General features: G+C 36.6%; 1 protein-coding gene and 1 long non-coding RNA gene across 6 annotated transcripts in view; one reads left to right on the top strand and one right to left on the bottom strand.

Moving 5' to 3' along the window:
• The window catches only part of MYO16 (myosin XVI), a 387,593-nt gene that overhangs the window by 81,204 nt on the left and 286,371 nt on the right, over positions 1 to 20,018 (bottom strand). For all 5 annotated transcript variants that reach the window (XM_040536892.1, XM_040536877.1, XM_040536885.1 and 2 more), the window contains 4 exons: positions 12,788 to 12,863; positions 9,854 to 10,029; positions 5,528 to 5,608; positions 5,065 to 5,270 (listed from right to left, as the gene is read on the bottom strand). In XM_040536892.1, coding sequence (XP_040392826.1) covers positions 5,065 to 5,270; positions 5,528 to 5,608; positions 9,854 to 10,029; positions 12,788 to 12,863 — 539 coding nt within the window. The remainder of the gene's footprint in view (positions 1 to 5,064; positions 5,271 to 5,527; positions 5,609 to 9,853; positions 10,030 to 12,787; positions 12,864 to 20,018) is intronic.
• On the top strand, positions 10,066 to 19,382 carry LOC121059753. Its single transcript, XR_005814614.1, has 3 exons — positions 10,066 to 10,081; positions 15,008 to 15,081; positions 19,322 to 19,382. It is a non-coding gene; the product is annotated as an uncharacterized LOC121059753 (long non-coding RNA).

Below are 20,018 nucleotides of genomic sequence, written 5' to 3'. Positions count from 1 at the left end.
TCTTTAAGATTTTTTATTATTTTAACTGACTCCATGTGTCTTACATATTATAATTTAGATATTTAACATATTCTGTACATAGAGAATAAGATTAGCCAATGAAAAGAAGAAGGAGGAGAAATAAGATAAGAGGAAGATGAGGAAAAGGAAGTAGGAGGAGGAAGAGGAAGGTCTAATATTGTGCCTTCAAATCTTCACATGATTCTGTCTTATCAACACAAACAACTGTTTATAATCTAAGCTACTTGACTGCATGACTATAGGTACAACTGAAGAATAGATTAATTCAATTTAAGCCATTTTAATGAGAGAACTGGAAATGGTGAATCATACCATTCTAGAGATTTATCTCTTCTTGCAATAATACTCTTACAGATGTCTTTACATATACCCTATACACTCTCTTTGACATGAAATTTTCTGCTTTTCCTTGAGCATTAGTTGAGGGCAGAATGGGAGTTCCATGATGGAAAAGACAAGACTGAATTGAAAGTGTTAAATCCAGAAAAGACAGTCTGGAAACTAGAGAGACAGTTATGAAATTTCAAGAAACACTCAAAAAGTGCTGAAATAAGGACAAGGGACATCATACTAGTAGACAATTATTTGGTCTTTCTGAACAACAAGTTTTGTTTTTTTTTTGTCATAGAAATCCTGCAGTACTCATCAGTTATTAAGTGAAAGGCTGGAAGTAATACCTGTTCACATAATCCACAGAGATTATCCTGGGGTCCAACAGCCCTGAAGCTGTGTTGCAAACAGGCAGGGAAGGCTAACACAGATGTCTCATTTCAGGACCTGTGCAAGGACCTTGCAGTCTCCACTGCTAAGCAGGGTTCCAGACGCAAGACCTATGTGTGACACATGTACCTCAATCTCTAAGGCAGAAGATAGTTCATAAACTTTCCATCAATCCAGGATACAAAAGCACAGGCAGGGCAAAGCACTGGGTACAGTTCAGAAACTTACTGAACCACATTAAAGAAGAAGAAAAGAGGAAAAAATAATTTTAATTTCTAATCCAATTTACATTAATGGTAGACAAAGTCATTTGAAGAGGATGGTACCAAAATAAAATTGTTCAGAATGAATAAAACTGAGCACCTTACTGCCTCTTTTTTACCTGACCATGCCTGAACAGCTGTATTATACTTCACTGAGCAAGAAATATAAGCTCAGCTCGTTACTCAGGATGGGTCCTTGATCACTATCATTATTTTTAAAAATTTATATTCCTAATGGCTTTTACATGTCTTCTTTGAGCACCAAGTGAGGTGAATGACACGAAAGTCAGCCAGGATCCATTTTATTAATTGATGCAAAGAGATAAGTCCTAGATATTAAACGTGTACAACCAGGCTCTGTCTGTGCCCCACGGAGTTTCTGAGCCTTACTGTTCTACACTGATAGTAGAACACATAATAGGTAACTCTTTTTTTTTGCCATTGAACAAAATATTAAAAACAAAAAATTACTGTGTTCCTACTAAAGTCCCTACTGGCTATCTTGGGTAGAATTAACCTCACTTTAAATCAGATATCAAAATGCTAAATGCTGGAAAGAAACAGCCATCTGCAGACAGTCATTCCTTTGACTTGGATGCTTGTGCCAGGTGGTGCTGTACTGCTCTTTGGCAGTACTTATTTCTCCTTGTTAACTACATAAGGGGTGGCATACACCTTAGACCTACCTGTTTAATTTTGACACAGAGGACAGAAGAGGACAGAAGAATGCCTTCCATCTCTGAATTATGATCCCTTTTGATAGTTGTGCGGGAATTTGAAAAAAAAAAACATTAGAGCACTGAGGAAGCTGTGTGAACAGTTCCCACTTCTATCATTATTATATTCTTTCTTCCAGGAAAAGGATATTTGAGAATATTTTACCTATGCACATAATTTGGCTGCTAATTGGAAATTCTGAACTCTTTACAACACTGCATCTTTAAAAGTAATTTCAAAATCCAGAGTATTAAGAATAGAATCTTAAGATATTAATGCAAAAGATAAGGGCAAAGTTTTCCAACAGTTCAAAATGCATGTTATCCAAGGCTTTTTATTTTAAAGATAAGGTAAAGACTGATTTCTGACTCTCTACTCAAAGAGCTCTAGAAAACTGAGCCAACACTGCAGGCAAATTCAGCAGAAACACTGCAGCTGGATTGGCAAATCCTCTAAAATAACATATATCATTTTATGATTATATTGGTGCTGCCAGTTTTTACAGTATTTAATAGCATCTGACCTTATTAATTCCCATTTTTATTATGTATTCATTGACAGTAACTGTCACAGCTCCCACTTAAGAACCAGAATTTCCACAAGATTTCCTTCTGATCAACGCACCTTGGTGATTGAGGGGTTCACCTAGCAGCTGTCAACTTTTACTTTGATAATACATAAGGAGAACTGGTAAAACCAAAAAGAAGAGCAATAGAAATAATGATCAAGCGTTGTAGCCCAGGAAGAAGTGCTCTTGCAGAATATGACCTTTCCTTAGCTACTGTCTTTCTTTAGCCATCGCAGAGTTCAAGTGTGACTCTTAAATATATGCTAGAGACCAGTCATATTAATCCCTAATGAGACATTAATAGAAATTTATTCAAATTCATCAGATTAAGAAAGCAATGGTACTGTCTGTATTACTGATGGACTATCCAGTTTTTCTGATATTCTACCCCTTCACCACAAAGACTGCTAGTTCAAACATTGTCTTTTTATTAGCAAAAAAAAATAAATAAATAAATAGATTTTTAAATTTGTCATTGATTACTTTTTTTAAACTCTGACCACACTATTGATAATGATAAGGAAGACCCTAAAAGTAAATGGATAAAAACTGCAAGGAAGGTGGGGAAGGGTAGCAATTCATTATCATCTGGGAATTCAGGCTGGGATCCGGGCCACAAATCCTCTTTGATTTTATACAGTGCCTTCAAACCTACCATTAATATCCTTTACTTCTCAGGCCAGGTAAGCCCAGGAGAACTGCGTAGTACATTCAGCTCTAGAAAAACAAGATTTCCTCACATCACTAACATAAAACACTTTGCAGCTGAGCTAAGCCATGCTGTTGAACCACAGAGACACATTCACTGAAACTCAGCCCATCAAAAGGATGTCAAGACAGAAACTTGAATGTGAAACTCTTATAGTTACAGGTAAACCTCTCACAGGCACCAATCTGGGGACACATTTTCGTACTTGTTTTTCTTTGGTTAAAATCATTCTTGGATTGGTAGTTCCTAGGGTTATATTTATTAACTGTATTAGGACAATGGGCCCTCTTGTGTTTTACATTTGTAGGCCCAGTTTCCACCCACTTGAGGCCACACAATCAAATTGCTAGTTAACATGACTCAAATGGGGAGGAAGCCCTCTCCTTCAAAAGATAAAATCTTCAATGAAAATCAAGAGTCCTTACTACTGTTCAGTATTTACAAACAAGGACACAGAACAGAATGACAGAATAAAGCAAAAATGATTTAAATTTCCATTTCTTATAAAGCATTCAAGGAAAAATTAAGGTATAGGCCAATTTCACCATGCGCAGGTGCATCCATCACTGAATTAAGAGAAGCATCCCTATTTCGTCTTTCTCCCTCTGTGTTATTCTGTTTCCTTCTGTGTTTCTGTCCCCAGAGTAATGGGAAGTAATTCCTTTGCCTCTTTGGGCAAGCCATGGAGAGACTAAACCGTTTCAGATAGGATCAATATGTCTTGAAACATGTGACAGTAGCCTTGAGGAGGAGTTGGGGATGTTGCTTGATGAAAAACTCAATGTGAGCCAGCAATGTGTGCCTGCAACTCAGAAAGCCAACCGTGTCCCGGGCTGCATCAAAAGAATTGTGACCAGCAGGTGGAACGAGGTGATTCACCTCCTCTACTCTGCTCTTGTGAGACTCCACCTGTAATGTTGCATTCAGCTCTGGTGCCCCCAGAATAAGGACATGGACCTGTTGGAGTGAGTCCAGAGCTGGGCCACAAGAATGATCAAAGGGCTGGAGCACCTCTCCTATGGAGAGGAGCTGAGAGAGTTGGGGTTGTTCAGCCTGGAGAAGAGAAGGCTCCAGGGAGACCTTACACTGGCCTTCCAGGTGGCCTACAAGAAGGCAAGAGAGGGACTTTTTATGAAGGATTATAGTGATAGGACAAAGGGTAATGGTTTTAAACTAAAAGGTCTCTTTATATTAGGAAGGAATTCTTTACTCTGAGGGTGGTGAAGCACTGGAGCAGGTTGCCCAGAGGAACTGGCTGCCCCATCCCTGGAAGTGTTCAAGATCAGGTTGGATGGGGCTTTGAGTAACCTGGTCTAGTGGGAGGTGAGTAACCACAGCAAGGAGGGGTGGAACTAGGTGATCTTCCAGGTTCCTTCCAACCCAAGCCATTCTGTGATTCTGTGTGCAGAAGGTTTCTTACCTCATATTGGACAAGATGGTGCTCTTTTTTTGCTGAAGCATTTGAAAATGTAAGAGAGGCAAAATCAAATAACTGAAATATGGACAGGGGAAAAGAGTTTTTCTTCACCCAGAAACAGTGGTATAAACCTTTCATTCATTTCAAATTAATTTAAAATTTCACTAATTTCTAACAACAATAATAAAAATCGAGTTGTGGTATGAGCATTAATAACTCATCAACATGTAGATGCAAATCCTAGCATACGAAATACAAATTCTGAATCCATGACACCTACAATGATAAACTGATAAAAATGAGACTATTTCTACTTCTCTTTTTTAACTACCTAGGGACGATATGCAATATTTTGTATTTTATAGATCATATAAATAGTATAAATTATAAAAAAAAAAAACTATTTAATGAAGTTCTCTTTTTTACATTGAACACATTTTCCTGATGATATTTATAAAAATATTTCCACAAAGTTCATGACTCCTTCCATTAAAAGTAACAACCCTACACACATTGCTAGAAGACATGATTTTTCTGTGAAGTCTGAAAGGCTCATAAACAAAACAACACTGCAAGTACTACTAGAGCATGACAGAAGGCTTTGTACTGTAGGTGAGAAAAAGATTTTATGAAACTTAAAAGAATTTACCTTGACAAGAAGTCTGTGAAAGAGAGACGTATGGGATATCCGTGTCGTATGATTTTGACCATGTCTAGGACACCAATATACTGCAGTTGAGCAGACACATAAAAATTGTCAAAAGTATCTGGCAACTTGGAGTTATTAGGCTTTATACAATGAACTGAATGTGGTGTGCAATTCTGCAGCTTCCCAATAATATCTGTGAGTGATTTCTGTGGAAAAAAAAAGAAAACAAACAAAAACCAGTTATCAGCCATTATTGTGCTGGAAAGGCAATTGCACAACACATACACTATTCCTAACATCATTTAACATCATTTTCTCAAAAGATACAACCTGGCCGTGCAAGTGGCTTACACAAGAACGTGATTTTTCTGCAATTGCAATCCGTAGAGACTAATTCTGCCTTTAAAACTTTTTTTTTAATTATTATTTTTAATATACATCTGTGCAGAAAATGTTCACTAACCCTGAGTTGTATTGCCACAGTCGTTGGGCCCCCTCTCTCCAGTCTCTGAAGAAATGAGGATGTCCCTTTCTTTTTCAACAGCTGTGGGGGAGAAAAGCACACACATGGTATCATTATTTCAAGATGGGCAGGAACCATTCATTTTCATTGTTACACAATTTGATAACAAAGGCAAACATTTACACAAATAATATGTCACAGACAATGATTTGATTTTCAGAAAGAATTGGGAAAGTGGATAAATACCCTCAAGTGTCTGTGGAGGTATGATTGGCAAGAAACTTTTGATTTGAAAAGCAGTTGTTTTTCATTGTAATGATAAAATCCCTTTTCTAAATAACTGGGCAAGGCAATATGATTTGTAATTTTACTGTAGAAGCAGGACTTGTACAGTTAATATGCCATACAGTCTGTGTATTAGTAGCACAATTCTCTAACTCCCTGAAAAGCTTCCTCATGTCTTTGGCAGATGCTTAAGTGACTAAACATAAAACAGTTCATTAAAAAATGTTGAAGTCAAAACAACAATATTAATATTTTAAAACCTTCTATTTTCTTCCTACACAAGTGAAGGCAGTTCATTTTTTTTCAAACAGTTTTCACCCACTTTAGCCATAAATTATCAATAGATTTATATTATGTTAGAACCAACATTATCCTTCCCACACATCAGAGCTGGGAGCAGGGAACAAATTTCTTTTTTACTTTTCTAATTCCTATCTTGCAGACTAAAATGTCAATAAGCATCCCAAAAGTGGTACCAGTATCTTTTTTGTTAAAGATGCTACAGAAATGATGGCAAAACTATCGTGTTCTAGGATGTTGCCAAGCTCTTAGATTCAAACCTCTGTATCAATGACAGCCTTTTCACCTTTCACTTTTTTTCATTGCCTTTCTTGAGTCCACTTACCCCATAAAACTCCCTTTCTATCAGCTCAGCATGTTCTGGCCTACTCCTGTCTTTTTCCAGTTGCATTTAAAAACTGTACATTTCCTCAGTTTGGCCTTTCCAGGCCAATCTCCATTAAAAATATTGCAGTGTTAGCAATTCTCTACTCACTATGCTAGATTTTGGAGCTCTTTTTTATTTCAAATCTCACTTACTAGGATGTAATAAAATTTTAAAGGCAAATTCATCCCAAACTACAAAACAGAAAAGTAAAAGAGAGCTGCTTGCTCCATGTCTTCTCATAAAAAGAACCACTATGATATTTCTCAGTTAAAGTTTACAAAATGCTTTAGGAATATAACTAAAATAGAGTTACCTCTGCTTGACAGATGATTTGTTAGGAGGAATGGGTGATTGCATTAAGTCACTAGTTCTAGACCATTTGCTGAGTTAGGGGAAGAGCCAGGAACAAAGCCTTGGACGTTAAATTTCCTGCCTGGTGTACTGTGTTGCACGCGCTTTCCATGGGAAAGAGGTATGAGAAGCCAAAGCCTCCTAAAAAGTATCTTTACCAGCACAATATATTAAAGCTTTAACCCAAAGACATACCAGAAGTTTTGCAACAGGTGAGCTCTTAAAATAACAGTCAATGAAGCAAAGTGATCACAAAGAGAAACAATGCAAAGCCAATGAAGAGTAGAGCCTTTTGTTTGTGACCTGCATTTGTGTGACGCAAGTTCTGCTATATGAACTGCAAAGCCCACTGATTCTTCCAAAGGAAGGGGGTGGGGAGGGGAAGGCAACAGTATAGATTTGGAATAAATTACAGAAAAACAAGGGTGCAAGAGCTGATGTGAGCAAAAGAGAGTTGTGAGATTATCAATGAAAATATTTTCTCTTTTACTTGAAAAGGACGCACAGCCTTCACAAGTCACAGAGACCTGAGCTGGCAGCTTCTCACTCCTATGACGCCTTATGTGCTCCAGATTTCTGACCTGTTCATGTCTATTTTGGGATGGATGAACTGTTCTCTTGGACCCTACTACAAGTAGAGTGGTGAGTTCAAAGAGGTAGACCGTCCTTACCTGTGACAACTTGCTCTGAATCAATGAAAAAGTCACCTATGAAGAGGTCTAACAATAGGTAAAAATATGGTGATCTACAGAGAAATCTATAATTATATAGGCTAGCAAATAGCTAGGACTGCAGATGAGAAGCTAAAAGGGGAGGGGAATCATAACAAACTCTTGTGTGACCTCTGAAAGCATCTACTTCTCTTCCCTTGATACGGTGCAGTCTAGATAAACCATACACAGTAACCCAAAAACCTCTGAATTGTAACATACATCATATGATGTACCATATGCATCAGCCTCAGATTTCAGCTATAATAGAAAATACATTCTCTCTGGTTGATAATTCTTGCCTTAATGTCCCTCTTCCTTTTTCTTCCCCTCATTTCATTTTTTCCCTTTGTTGCCTTTACCTTCAGGATAAACTCCAATAAAAATGCAGTGGTTATGATTTTCCAAAATGTAGTCATTTCAATTCTCAGCTGATAAAAAATGCCTCTTACATTGCATTTGCAATTACAATAACAATAAGAACAACAAAACTACATTGTTCTAGCTTACCACGGTGGATTTTCAAGGCTATACTGGAAAAGGGAAGAAATTATGAGATACAGCACACTTATAGATGCGGACTTGATCCACAAAAGAATATAAGCACTTACCTACTTCCAGTTCCTGCATCAGTTGCCTATTCCAAAATAACAATGGGCTTTTGGGTTGTTTTTTTTTTTTTTTTTGGTCACTGGAACAGATTAGATACCTAAATACCTTAGATACTGCTTCAGTCCTGCAGGACAGCACAATAGCTTTCTCAAATTAGGCCAACTTAGTATCTACAAATTGAGCAGTGTTCTGTCTCACCTGCACAGCTTTTCTTAAAGCTTACCTTTGAGAAACTAAGCAATCTTTGGATTTTGCATTTGTGGGCAGATGAAGGATGGAGTTCTTCCCACCTTCCATCTAATACCTAACAGTTTAGATCTTTCTCACTGAACCTGGAAGATCTGACTTAATTTATCATGCTTCCCAAAGGAAATTGAGTATGTTTTCTCTCTCTCTCAAGAGAGTAATTCCAGGTTAAAAGCTATTCTGGACTGGTGAAAAGCCTCATAGTTTCAGAGATCCCAGCTGTGTGGTGTTTCCCCCTGGCTGGATTAGGCTTCTAACTTAGACATGCCTTTCATGCTTCCTTCCATGTATGGGACTAGGATCTTTTTCACGTGCTTAGGAAGCTTCCTTTAGGAAGCTGTTACTATAGTAGAAAGGCACCTACAGGCACCTTGTGGTGCCTCAGCTGTTTGCTAAATATATCCTTAAACCAACACCATTGACTTCAACTTAAGTTTTTTCCACTGAGATTACTGACAAGAACAGTAGACAGGAATTATGCTACTATCAGCAGCAGGGCTAAAAGGAAGCTCCCATTGCTCTTCTGTGGATGTACTTGCATAAAGCCCTCCACAAAGACACATGAGAGCAGGCTCCTTAATCCCATGGCAGAATCAATTCTGTGCAGCTGTAAGCCAAAAATAAAGTTGTAAGATTCAAGAAGCCTGGCAAGGCAGCTGATACATTGAGAGAACTGCTTGCTGCTTTTCTAGAAGGGGGAATTCCAAAACTGTACCAAGAATGAACACAGCAAATGATGTGATTTCTCCTAAAAACAGAAATGTTCCATGTGACATTAACAATTACTTTTCGATAGACTCCCAAAGTTTCTGTTTGGTTTTGTTTTTTAAACTTTTTAAACTTTTAGGGCTGACAGCTAGCAAAAAAAAAAAAAAAAAAAAAAAAAAAAAGAGGCAAGTTCCAACATGCAAAAGTTTGATTTGATCTGAAACCGACTAGGAAAATTTATGTGCAAGTGACCATATGAAATAGCAATATTTTAATAAATTTACAGCATTGATCTTCATACAAAACCATATAAACTGTCTTTTGCAAACCAAAAATGTCTGTTTAATACAATAAAAACATTGAGGTTTAATTTTTAGCTTCCCCTTTCTTAATTGACTTAACTAATCATACTCAAGGAGGCAAAACAACAAAATATTTTTATAGCCATAAAATAAATAATACTACATCTACTGCTAAGCCCTGGAACCACAGAATCATGGAATGATTCAGGCTTGAAGGGACCTCATCATCTTGTACAACCTCCTGCTCAGAAAGTCCAAGAAAGAGCCCATATTACTAATGGGCTACCTGTTAATTCTCATTATTGCTCTAGTGTTGATATTTGGAACTAGATTATTTTAATTGTTTAATGACTACAGAGAACCAAGAACACAGAGCTTTCAGAAATGAGAAAGTAACAGAAAAATCTACAAGAAAGAAAGAACAGAAGGATTTCTAAATTCTTACCTTGCTGAGCTCAATATATTTCTTTGCTTCTCCACTTGCAGAGGCTACGGATGTATTTTTACTCAGCAAAGCTGCTTTACACCCTTTGATTTTAAGGGAATGATATGGAGGAACAAGTGATCCAGTTTGTGTCAGCTTGGACTGGAACAATTGATTGATGACTACATTTTCACTGGCTGGGAAAAAAAAGAGGAAATTAATGCATGAAAATAAAATACAGTTTAAAAGGTAAGTACATGGTATTTGGAATGAAAAACACACATACAGTAGGAGACAATTAAATAAGTAAATTCAAAATAAATGGGCAACCCAATAAGCTATTATTTTATGCACTGATCATAATCGAAGAGCTTTCACTGCTTAAGGATGTCAGCCATCACTAACATTATTTTTAAACCTATTCAGATCCTGTGCTGAACAGAACAGGGCAGAAAACAAAAACTCTTAGGCTGTGATCTGTCTAAACTTAATTACTTCTGATAATCATGCTTGAATTTTGTCCCATTACTTAATGTTAATTTATCTATCTATTAAAACAATATAAGAGATGCATGCTGCACAACATTTACTTAACCTGTGGCATTTAGAAATGAACAAGGCACAACTATATAAAACATAATATAGGAAGGGATAAAAGAAAAAAATAAACAAACAAACAAAAAAACTAGGTGAAGGACAGATCTGTACCAAGCTGGGTTCATATTTCTCCACATCAAGATCACACTTACAAACATTGATGGAAAAACGCATAATGACATATATATTTTTGATGCAGTGCTAATAAACAGTACAAAACAAATCACTTCCAAGAGATGTTTTTGTAAATGGAAATCTGTGAACTTGAAGACAGATAGGATATTTTATAATAATTCCAGCTAGATTATCCTTTGTAAGGTTATGGTCACAGGCTTTTTAAGATGAACATGGTAATTCAATGCTGCTTGCACTGCCACAGCACCAATAAGCATTGAAAACCTGCTGTGTGATACATCTTTAACCATCCTTAATTTTTATTTTTTTTAACAAACTGGCATTATGATCACACCCATCATGTGAATAAAACAAAAAACAAATTAAAAAAAACAAACCACCCACAACAGAGAAAGATTAATGGGATTAAGGTCATAAGTAATGTCATTAAGTTTAGCATAGCAAGTAGAAAATTTGCTCATTATTAGCTGTGTGAAGATACATTTACTAGATGTTTGAATGTAATAGATTTGTTTATCTTTTTCTGTAGCAACTATTATTGCTGACTTAACTGGAATAATAAAGTTATGAGAAAGATACTAAAACAGATACCTTAATAAATTTCAGCACAAGCAGTGGACGTGGTAAACCTCCATATTTTAAAAATATGGATAAATGTAATAACTAGCATTAGGAAAGACATTAAAATTATGCCCTCCAAATTAAAACAGATAAAACCTATGTTAATAGTATCTCCTGATATTACTACAGGACAGGTATGTTCCACATTCTAACACATATATGCAAATGATGTTATGATGTTACGCAAATGACTTCTATGATGTTAATGTATTTAAAGGTTTTGAACTGAGTAAGGAAACTTAAGTCAATGAAAATCAAGAGGCAAGCACTTAAGTTATACATACACAAAACATACAAAATTGACACTAAAGGAAATACATCACTGACAATCAATAGATTTTAAGTTTCAAAAGCCTAAGTCACTTAGATCCTTTTAAAAATTCTGCCTTCAGAATGTTTCCATTAATTATATTTATTATTATTTGACTTGTTAATTATATATACTCACTCTCAGCAAATCAAACATTTTATATCCAATCCAATCCGCCATTCTTCCCTTTTAAGAGCTGCATAGATGATTACACAAAATAGCAATGAAAATGCAAACGGAAACTATTTAAGAGAACAGCAGAATGTTCTCTCTTGTAGAACATACTGGAAGTTGAGAATACACCTTCTTGTATTATTTGGCATTAAGTTACAACAGTTAGAACTGCAATTTCTCTAAAACTATAATCAATAAGATTATATTTAAGATCAACTCTTTCATTTCTTTTCTCATCCTCAATGTATGCTATTTGCCTTTAAATTGCATCAATTATTTTTACTAGGAGGTTTAGCTAATTTCACAGAAAAATTGCTAAAAAACAATATATTGTAAGAGCAGGGCTGATTTGGAAGACAAATATTACCTCCAAAAGAACTCTATTTCTATTGAAAGAAATATAAATACATAACATATTAAGCAAAAGACTCTGCACTGGTTGAAGCAAAGACAAAGAACAGCTCAGGATATAATGACATTTCCCCATGGAAGATGTTTTGTTTTTCTTCACAGAAAGAATAAATGAATGAGGTTTTTAATTATCCAATTATGAATCATTAATTAATAAATGGAGATGCATTATTATTGGACATAATTATACAATATGCACATGGAAGGGTATTTAATTTTGTATTTCAAAGGACATTAGTATCTATTCATTGGAAAACAAGAACACCCACAAGATGCTGCTTTTAGAAAGCACACTCAAGCAGTGAAGTACATCCCACTGCAGTCTCTATGATTTTGGGAGCCTTTTTTCCTTTCCCTATTTTCATTTTTTGTTGTTGTTTGTTTTGTTTTGATTTTCTTTTTAAAAGGTTTTAAGTCATACTTTATGATTTTTTTAAAAAAATTTATACTAATCAATAACACTGTATCTTTTATTTCTTTACGTCACATCACATAATAAAGATGCTTCATGTTCATGGATTCTAAAAGCTTTCAAAATTAGAGTAATTTTCAGACAATAGGAACATACTTCAAAGAGATGAGGGTGACTTCTTTTTAAACTAGAAAGAAAATATACATAAACTCTCCTAAAAATGAATGAAAATTGAAGTGAAGTCATAATAGGTTGATTTCTAACAACAACAGCAACCACAAAACCATTTACTTACTTTTCATTACAAATACGAGATTTTGTGAAAGGGAATCTTTATTTTTTTCTACTGCACCAGCAATTTCGTAAGTAACCTATAATAAAATATTGTGACATCATTAGTAATGATCCCAGCACCTATTAAAAAACTTACAGCAATAGAAATTAAGTTGTGTTTTCTTCCACTTGACAGTTAAAGTCTGGCACCACGTAGTGTCTTACAATTTTTTCTTAAGAACACCAACAATACTAACCAGAAGAACTGGTTGCTGAACATTGTGTGTCTCTGCAAGTATATAAAAATTTCATCAGACTGATTCTAAAACACTTCCACAATGCAAGACTCAATCAAAAGTGTAGCATATAGAAGACAGTGATGTAAACATTACTTTCCCTGTACTAATCATCAGTCCCAGACCACTGTGGTCTATTCACAGTGACCGTAACAGACCACTCATAGATCAATCTGAGGTCCCAGCTCACACTCAAGACAAGCTCTAGCCATTTATATTGCCTTTCGAGGCAAATTCAGTCTACAGGTTATGTAAAAATTCCATTTACCCATCTAACAACTATGCACATAAGAGTTTTGGATCACCTTAGCTGACTGATGTCATCGTTTCAAGTGCTACGCCATCTATCATCTGAATGCAGATGAACTCTAACACATGTGGTGGGCACACCAAAGTGAGGAAAACCCAATGCTACAGCAAGAGTTCCTGAAGATACATACAAAATGATGAAATGATGAAATGACCAAGTGTCTGTTTTAACTTTGAGCCTATCCAGGTGTCACTGTATAGAAAAGAAGCACTGAGACCAAAATGCAGTCACTGAGCCTGAAACACCAGTTAAAATCCTTGCATCACCATTATCAGATTGCTTTGTCCTCATGTTTCTAAATTTATGTTTATTTTGCATAGAATATCAATATTTTACAAAATAGAATGATTAAAATAAAACAGCAAAACAGAATTTTCTTATCAACAATTTGTGATTATGGTTCACATCTTGGCTAGTATGGCAATCAATATTAAAGACAGACCTGGGGCACAACTTTAAAAAAGGAACTGTGCTACTTATGTCCTGTTTTGAAAACAAGTCTGTGTACAGATTATGGGATTTATCTCACCTTATGTAAGTGTGGGTGCCTACATCTCAGTCAGTCACACATGGCTTCTGTATACATGCAGGAAAAATATATTCCTGACTCATCTGCCCTATTTTTCAATGGGATGCATTCCACCCTAGCAAGTGCTTATTTGCCATCCACCAACTATGCGTGTAGATTAGATGGCCAGCTCTGATATGCAAGTCTCCAGCTGCAGCAAAGGACATTTCGTTAGATGAATCTTGACACAGAGACACTAATGGCTACAAACCTTTAATGGACCTAAACTTTAACACCTAACCATGATGATACCCAACCTTTATCTGACTGTTTTGTGGAATGGAAGCAAGGATTCTCTAGGCTTCAGGCTCAGCATCAAGTGAGAGTTATGTGACTGAATTCACCAGTTCCTTGAACAGGAAATGCCCTAGAACTAGTGTACAGAAAATATATATCTAATTCCACCTGGAACTTTAGTCATCTAAATTGGCATTGCAGAAAGATGTCTAGTTCCACCCAGAAGTGCAGCCCACAAATCTTTCTTACAACCACTCTCTCAAGTAAATCAACTTTCTGGCTTTTTTTTTTTTTAATAATTATTATTTATTTAATGTGGTTGACAATAGCAGGTGTGTTTACTAACATTATAGATGCTACTCTGCAGAAAACAAGATAGAAACATTCTATTTACATGATTCAAGACAATCTAGCCACAAAAGCTTAGATCTTCTTCAAAGCCTGCTACCTTTCTGAGGAGAAAAATCAGCCCAAGTTGCAGACACATGCACACTTTGCCATATATAGTAGATTTCCCTACCTCTCCACTGCATCTCCCTCCTCTGACTGGGGTGGGAATTTATCTTTCTTACCTCTCAAGGCAGTTTTGCTAGCCTGAGAGGACGGGTTGCTCAGGATTGAAAAAAACTGTTTCTCCTCTTTATGTTGAAGCATGGAACAACAATAATTACATCTCTAAGATTTTTATGGATATTCTGTTAACCTAGAACTCATGCTGTATGCACCCATAGCTTTAACTTAGGGAAGGAAGCGGTTTTCCCTCTTCTCCTCCAAACTCTAATATCATCCCTATCCTCCACCTTGGTCTACATATTTGCATCCTCCCTTCAGGTTAAGCCAGAAGCTAAACCAGTGCTTCCTGTTTCTCAAATGAAAGCTCTCACAACTAGACCACTACATGAAGGGTAAGAGCTACACAGTAACTTTCCGAATGAAAGGATATTTTGCAGAAAGCTCATTTCTACAAAATGGATAGCCATTTGGCATTTTTTTTTCTTTTCTTTTCTTTGTGGGGACAACAGACAAACAGCTAATTAATTTGCAAGCTTTAGATATAAACAGCTCTAGCTTGCATCATAGTAGAATCCAAAGGGAATTTAAAAATTAACAAGAAAAAAAAATAGACTGTAGTACTACCTCCAGGATTAGGCAGAAACTTAATGGGAACTTCTTAGAACACAGTTTTTGTTTGTTTGTTTGTTTGTTTTTACCTTGGGACCACATTTTTATCTAAAACTGTTTTAAGTTTCTTATTGAATCTATATCCTAAGCTCCTTAGGTATTTGGGGAAATTTTATCCTTGTATATTTAATAAAGCTGTAAATATATAATAAAGATTAGTAATACTAATCAGTTCATTAATTTTCTTTTCCATTGGGTCATTTGACAATTATGTGATGCTATCTTACTCATGAAAAATATTATATGTCTTGGATGTGTATAATCTGTTGTACTTAGTAATTGTCAAATGACGTAATTAGTATGGCATCAGCCATAGAAAAGGTGTAACAATAGAATTATGTTTGTTTCCATGATGGATGCACTATTATATAATTTTTATCTGTGTCTCTTAAGAGTATACAATATAGCTAGTAAACTATTAGAATAATTTAAGCATACTATTATGTTTAACTTAAGCATAAGTTTTCAGTGTACTTAAAGTACATGTTCTAACATACTGGTCCATAAAAGATAATTAACAGGCCTTACTTAACAAATTCATAATACCAGTTCCTAATTGAATGTCTTAGGCTTTGACTAAATTAGAAGAAGAGAGTTACTATTGATGGGACGAGTAGGTAAGTATAGCAGTGGGAGATTATACATTATGGTAAGTGCACCCTCAGTAAGTTTGCAGATGACACCAAGTTAGGAGGAAGTATCGACCTGCTGGAGGGTAGGAAGGCCCTGAAGAGGGCCTTGGACAGGATGGGTCGATGGGTAGAGGCCAGTGGGATGAGCTTCAGTATGGCTAAGTGCCAGGTCCTGCACTTCGGCCACAACAACCCCATAGAATGCTACAGGCTTGGGGCAGACTGGCTCAAAAGCTGTGCAGAGGAAAAGGATCTGGGGGTGTTGGTCGATGCTCTCCTGAACATGAGCTGGAAGTGTGCTCAGGTGGCCAAGAAGGCCAACGGCATCCTGGCTTGTATCAGGAATAGTGTAGCCAGCAGGACCAGGGAGGTGATTGTCCCCATGTACTCTGCTCTGGTGAGGCCGCACCTCGAGTACTGTGTTAGCTTTGGGCCCCTCACTACAAGAAGGATATCGAGGCCCTGGAGCATGTCCAGAGAAGGGCAACGAAGCTGGTGAAGGGCCAGGAACACAAGTCCTGTGAGGAGCGGCTGAGGGAACTGGGGTTGTTTAGAGGAGGCTCAGGGGAGACCTTATTGCTCTCTACAACTACCTGAAAGGAAATTGTAGAGTTGGCCTCTTCTCACAGGTAACTAGTGATAGGACTAGAGGGAATGGCCTCAAGTTGCACCAGAAGAGGTTTAGGTTAGAAATGAGGAGACACTTCTTCTCAGAAAGAGCAGTCAGGCATTGCAATGGGTTGCCCAGGGAAGTGGTGGAGTCACCATCCCTGGGGGTGTTCAAGGAAAGGCTGGACGTGGTGCTTAGGGACATGGTTTAGTGGGTGATATTGGTAGTAGGGTGATGGTTGGACCAGATGATCTTTAAGGTCTCTTCCAACATTAATGATTCTATGATTCTATGAAAATGCCTACATTGAAACAGGGAGAAGTTTCAGTACTGGTACTGGTATAATACATTATCAACTTCTAGAATTATATTCATAAGACATCTCTCATCACATAAAATACATAAAAGTTAACAGGACTCCCTTTATTGCTAACTCTCTAACACTTTTCCCATAGTAAATTGGTAAATTAATTCACTGCCTAAAGACATGAAAAGTGGCTCAATGAAATGGCACTCTAGGGTCCCATATTTATTGTCAGTTCCACAAAAGAGAAAAAGAAAGAAATCCTCTCCAAATTGTCTATTTTGTTAATTTAATCATGTCCCCATCAGAGATGCCAACCTATGGTGGCACTTTGCCTAAAGCACATGCAGTTCCCCCACTTTTTTTCCACTGGGTTTCTAAAGTAAACTGGCCAGAACTCTGCACTGATTGGCACTCGAGCACCGTGTATAGTTATTCTGAGGAGAAAAGTCCCATACAAATTTTATGTGGTTCAGACAGGAAATGTACACTAGCTTAGCTCATGGTTCTGGTATTATAAAACATACCCCTTATTCTCACTTCCATTTATTGTAGCTGTTTGTTCTGTCTTGTTCTGCACCATGAACATTTAGGGGTAGACAGTATGTAAACCTATGTGTCTGTGTTAACCAAGGGTAACACAGTAGTAGTAGTATCTTTAGATACTACCTGTACCAGTTGTTTTTATTAAAAAATAGTGCAGAGTTCCACAATGCATTTGAACTCAGTAAAACATTTAAACAAGAAAGGGATTGAATTTACTTCCCTTAAGTTCAGAAGGGAGGAGAGCTTAACCTAAACATACTAGTAGTGGGGCAGGCCAAATGTGCATTTAGCCCTGGGCATTTAGGGGAAAATATTGAGTAATGCTTCCACTTTGCCTCCCACCAGTTCCCCTCTCATCTTCCAGGGCTCTGCCCATTAGGGAGCTCTGGATCTGCAGGCTGTATCTCATCTTTGTGGTTAATATCTCTTGACAGATGTTTCCTCTATGAGTCTCTGTTTCCAGAGCTCATTAACATTTTCGGCATCCATAATACTCTGTGGAAAGGAGTTTCACTAGTTACTTGCTATGCGAAAAAAATATTTCATTCTGTTTGTGTCAGATCTGTTCTCTGGTCATTTAAATTGGTGCACCTGGTTTTAATGTCATGAAAACAAGTAGATAAGAATAAGAGGAAAAAAAACAACACCCAGAAGACAGAAGGCTTGCACACCAAAGGTGCACAGAGAACTGCATGGCCCTCTTATCTTCTTACACACTCTCGTTTCTTCAATTCATTAATCATCCTCATGACATTCAATTTTACATCTTCTCTCAGAAATCTGACTTCTGACCTGAAGTATCCCCCTTCGTACCATCTGATTTTAGCAAGGGACTTTATCTAAGTTTACTCGATTTCCCCAAATACTTTATCAACCGGACCACCTTTACACATACTTTTAATCAATTCCTTCAAATAATTTTTGTTTTCATATCCTGTGGTATGACAAAAGTACTCATGGTTAATTGGAAGATTAAAAAAGCCAAGAAAATGCCACCTGGAATGTTATGTTCATTTGGTTACATTTATAGTTCAAACCAAAACTGTTACCATTTTCATAACGTAGTAATAATATTAATAATTCAAAATGTAACTCAGAAACTCATTTTGTACGTCTTGCCAAATTCAGTTAATATGAAAATAATCAGTTTATATAATTGAAAGAAAATTTTTTGAGAACATGTTCAAGGACAATTTCAATGCACAGAAAGTCACTTGTAGTTCCTACCTTTCCACCAGTACATAAATGTGAGTGATAGCATTTAAAAGTCTGAGTATGCCATTTTTTTCAGTATCTCTGGGCTTCTGACACGCTCCAAACAAGTTTTGTTAAGCAATGAGCTAATTAAATACCTTTAAAACAGTCTGTATTCTAACACTCTAACTCAGTCTTATTCTAACACTCAGAAATAGTGGAATATTAAAGCCAGAAGATGTTTAGAAACAAAATGAGAGAGGTGGTAGTTATGTTCTATTATTTTTTCCTTCAGGAGAACCTTTAAGTGAATGTCCAAAATCAAGTTTACTTTGGGGGGGGGGGGGGGGGGAGAGAGAGAATGAGAGAGAAAGAGACACAGGCCAAGTAGGGGGGAGAGAGAAAGAAAGAAAGAAGGAAAGCAAAGAAGGAAAAGGAAGGAAGGAAGGAAGGAAGGAAGGAAGGAAGGAAGGAGGGGAGGGAGGCAGGGAGAAAAAGTACAACTACCTTGTCTGTGTGAAAAAAGAGAATCTTTGTCAAATAACCTTTATAGGCTTTGGTATAACTTAGACTAGACTGATTTGATTGTTATGTCTGGGGATTCAGCCTGGGGAAAAAATAGAGAAAATGAAAGCATCCTTATTGATTAATCCATCTCCTTTTGTCTTTTGATTTAGAGGTTCAGTTTCACAGTCTGCTTGGGATACATAAGGCATTTCAGAGATGACTGCATTGGTGAAGGTGAGCTGACAGCTGAGAGGTATTCTTGAAATGTGCATAGCTGAGAAATGGCACAGACATTGATCTGCACTTAAAGGACATTATGTGCACTGGTTTATAGAGCAAAGCAGTTGGTCTTTTGGTCTGAACAGTTTATTATAGTACTATAAGTCAGAAACAGTGGCAAAGCAAACATTGACAAGGGACTTACCAGATTTGTTAATTCAAGTATAAATTTAAACTGCACAAAGCTTAAAATATGACATGTTGTTCAGGCTACTAGAATAAATGGGCATATAGCTCATTATCTCATACAAGGATATGTTAAATTCTGCTACAAGGTAAATCTGTGTCTCTTGGCATTATGTTAAGCTAATATATTAGCTTAGATATTTCTGGTTTACTTACTGGCATGTACATTCTTCTGTAAAATTAGGAAAAAATAAAACAACTTTGAAACCTAAAGAAAATTCCATGATGGAATGTTATGCTTCAAAAATCATGACTATCAGTAAGGCTGACAGTTCAGAGATGTAATTCATGTGAAGTCCTTACATTACATGAGAGCCTACAATGTAAATATTAATGTTATCGACAAAAGTATATAGAGATTCGGTATTACACATTCTTAGTACAGTTTCAGCTGATGGTTAG

This window comes from Cygnus olor, chromosome 1 (genome assembly GCF_009769625.2).
Source record: "Cygnus olor isolate bCygOlo1 chromosome 1, bCygOlo1.pri.v2, whole genome shotgun sequence".
In the NCBI taxonomy this organism is placed as follows: Eukaryota; Metazoa; Chordata; class Aves; order Anseriformes; family Anatidae; genus Cygnus; species Cygnus olor.
This window is presented reverse-complemented; position numbering and strand designations above follow the sequence as displayed.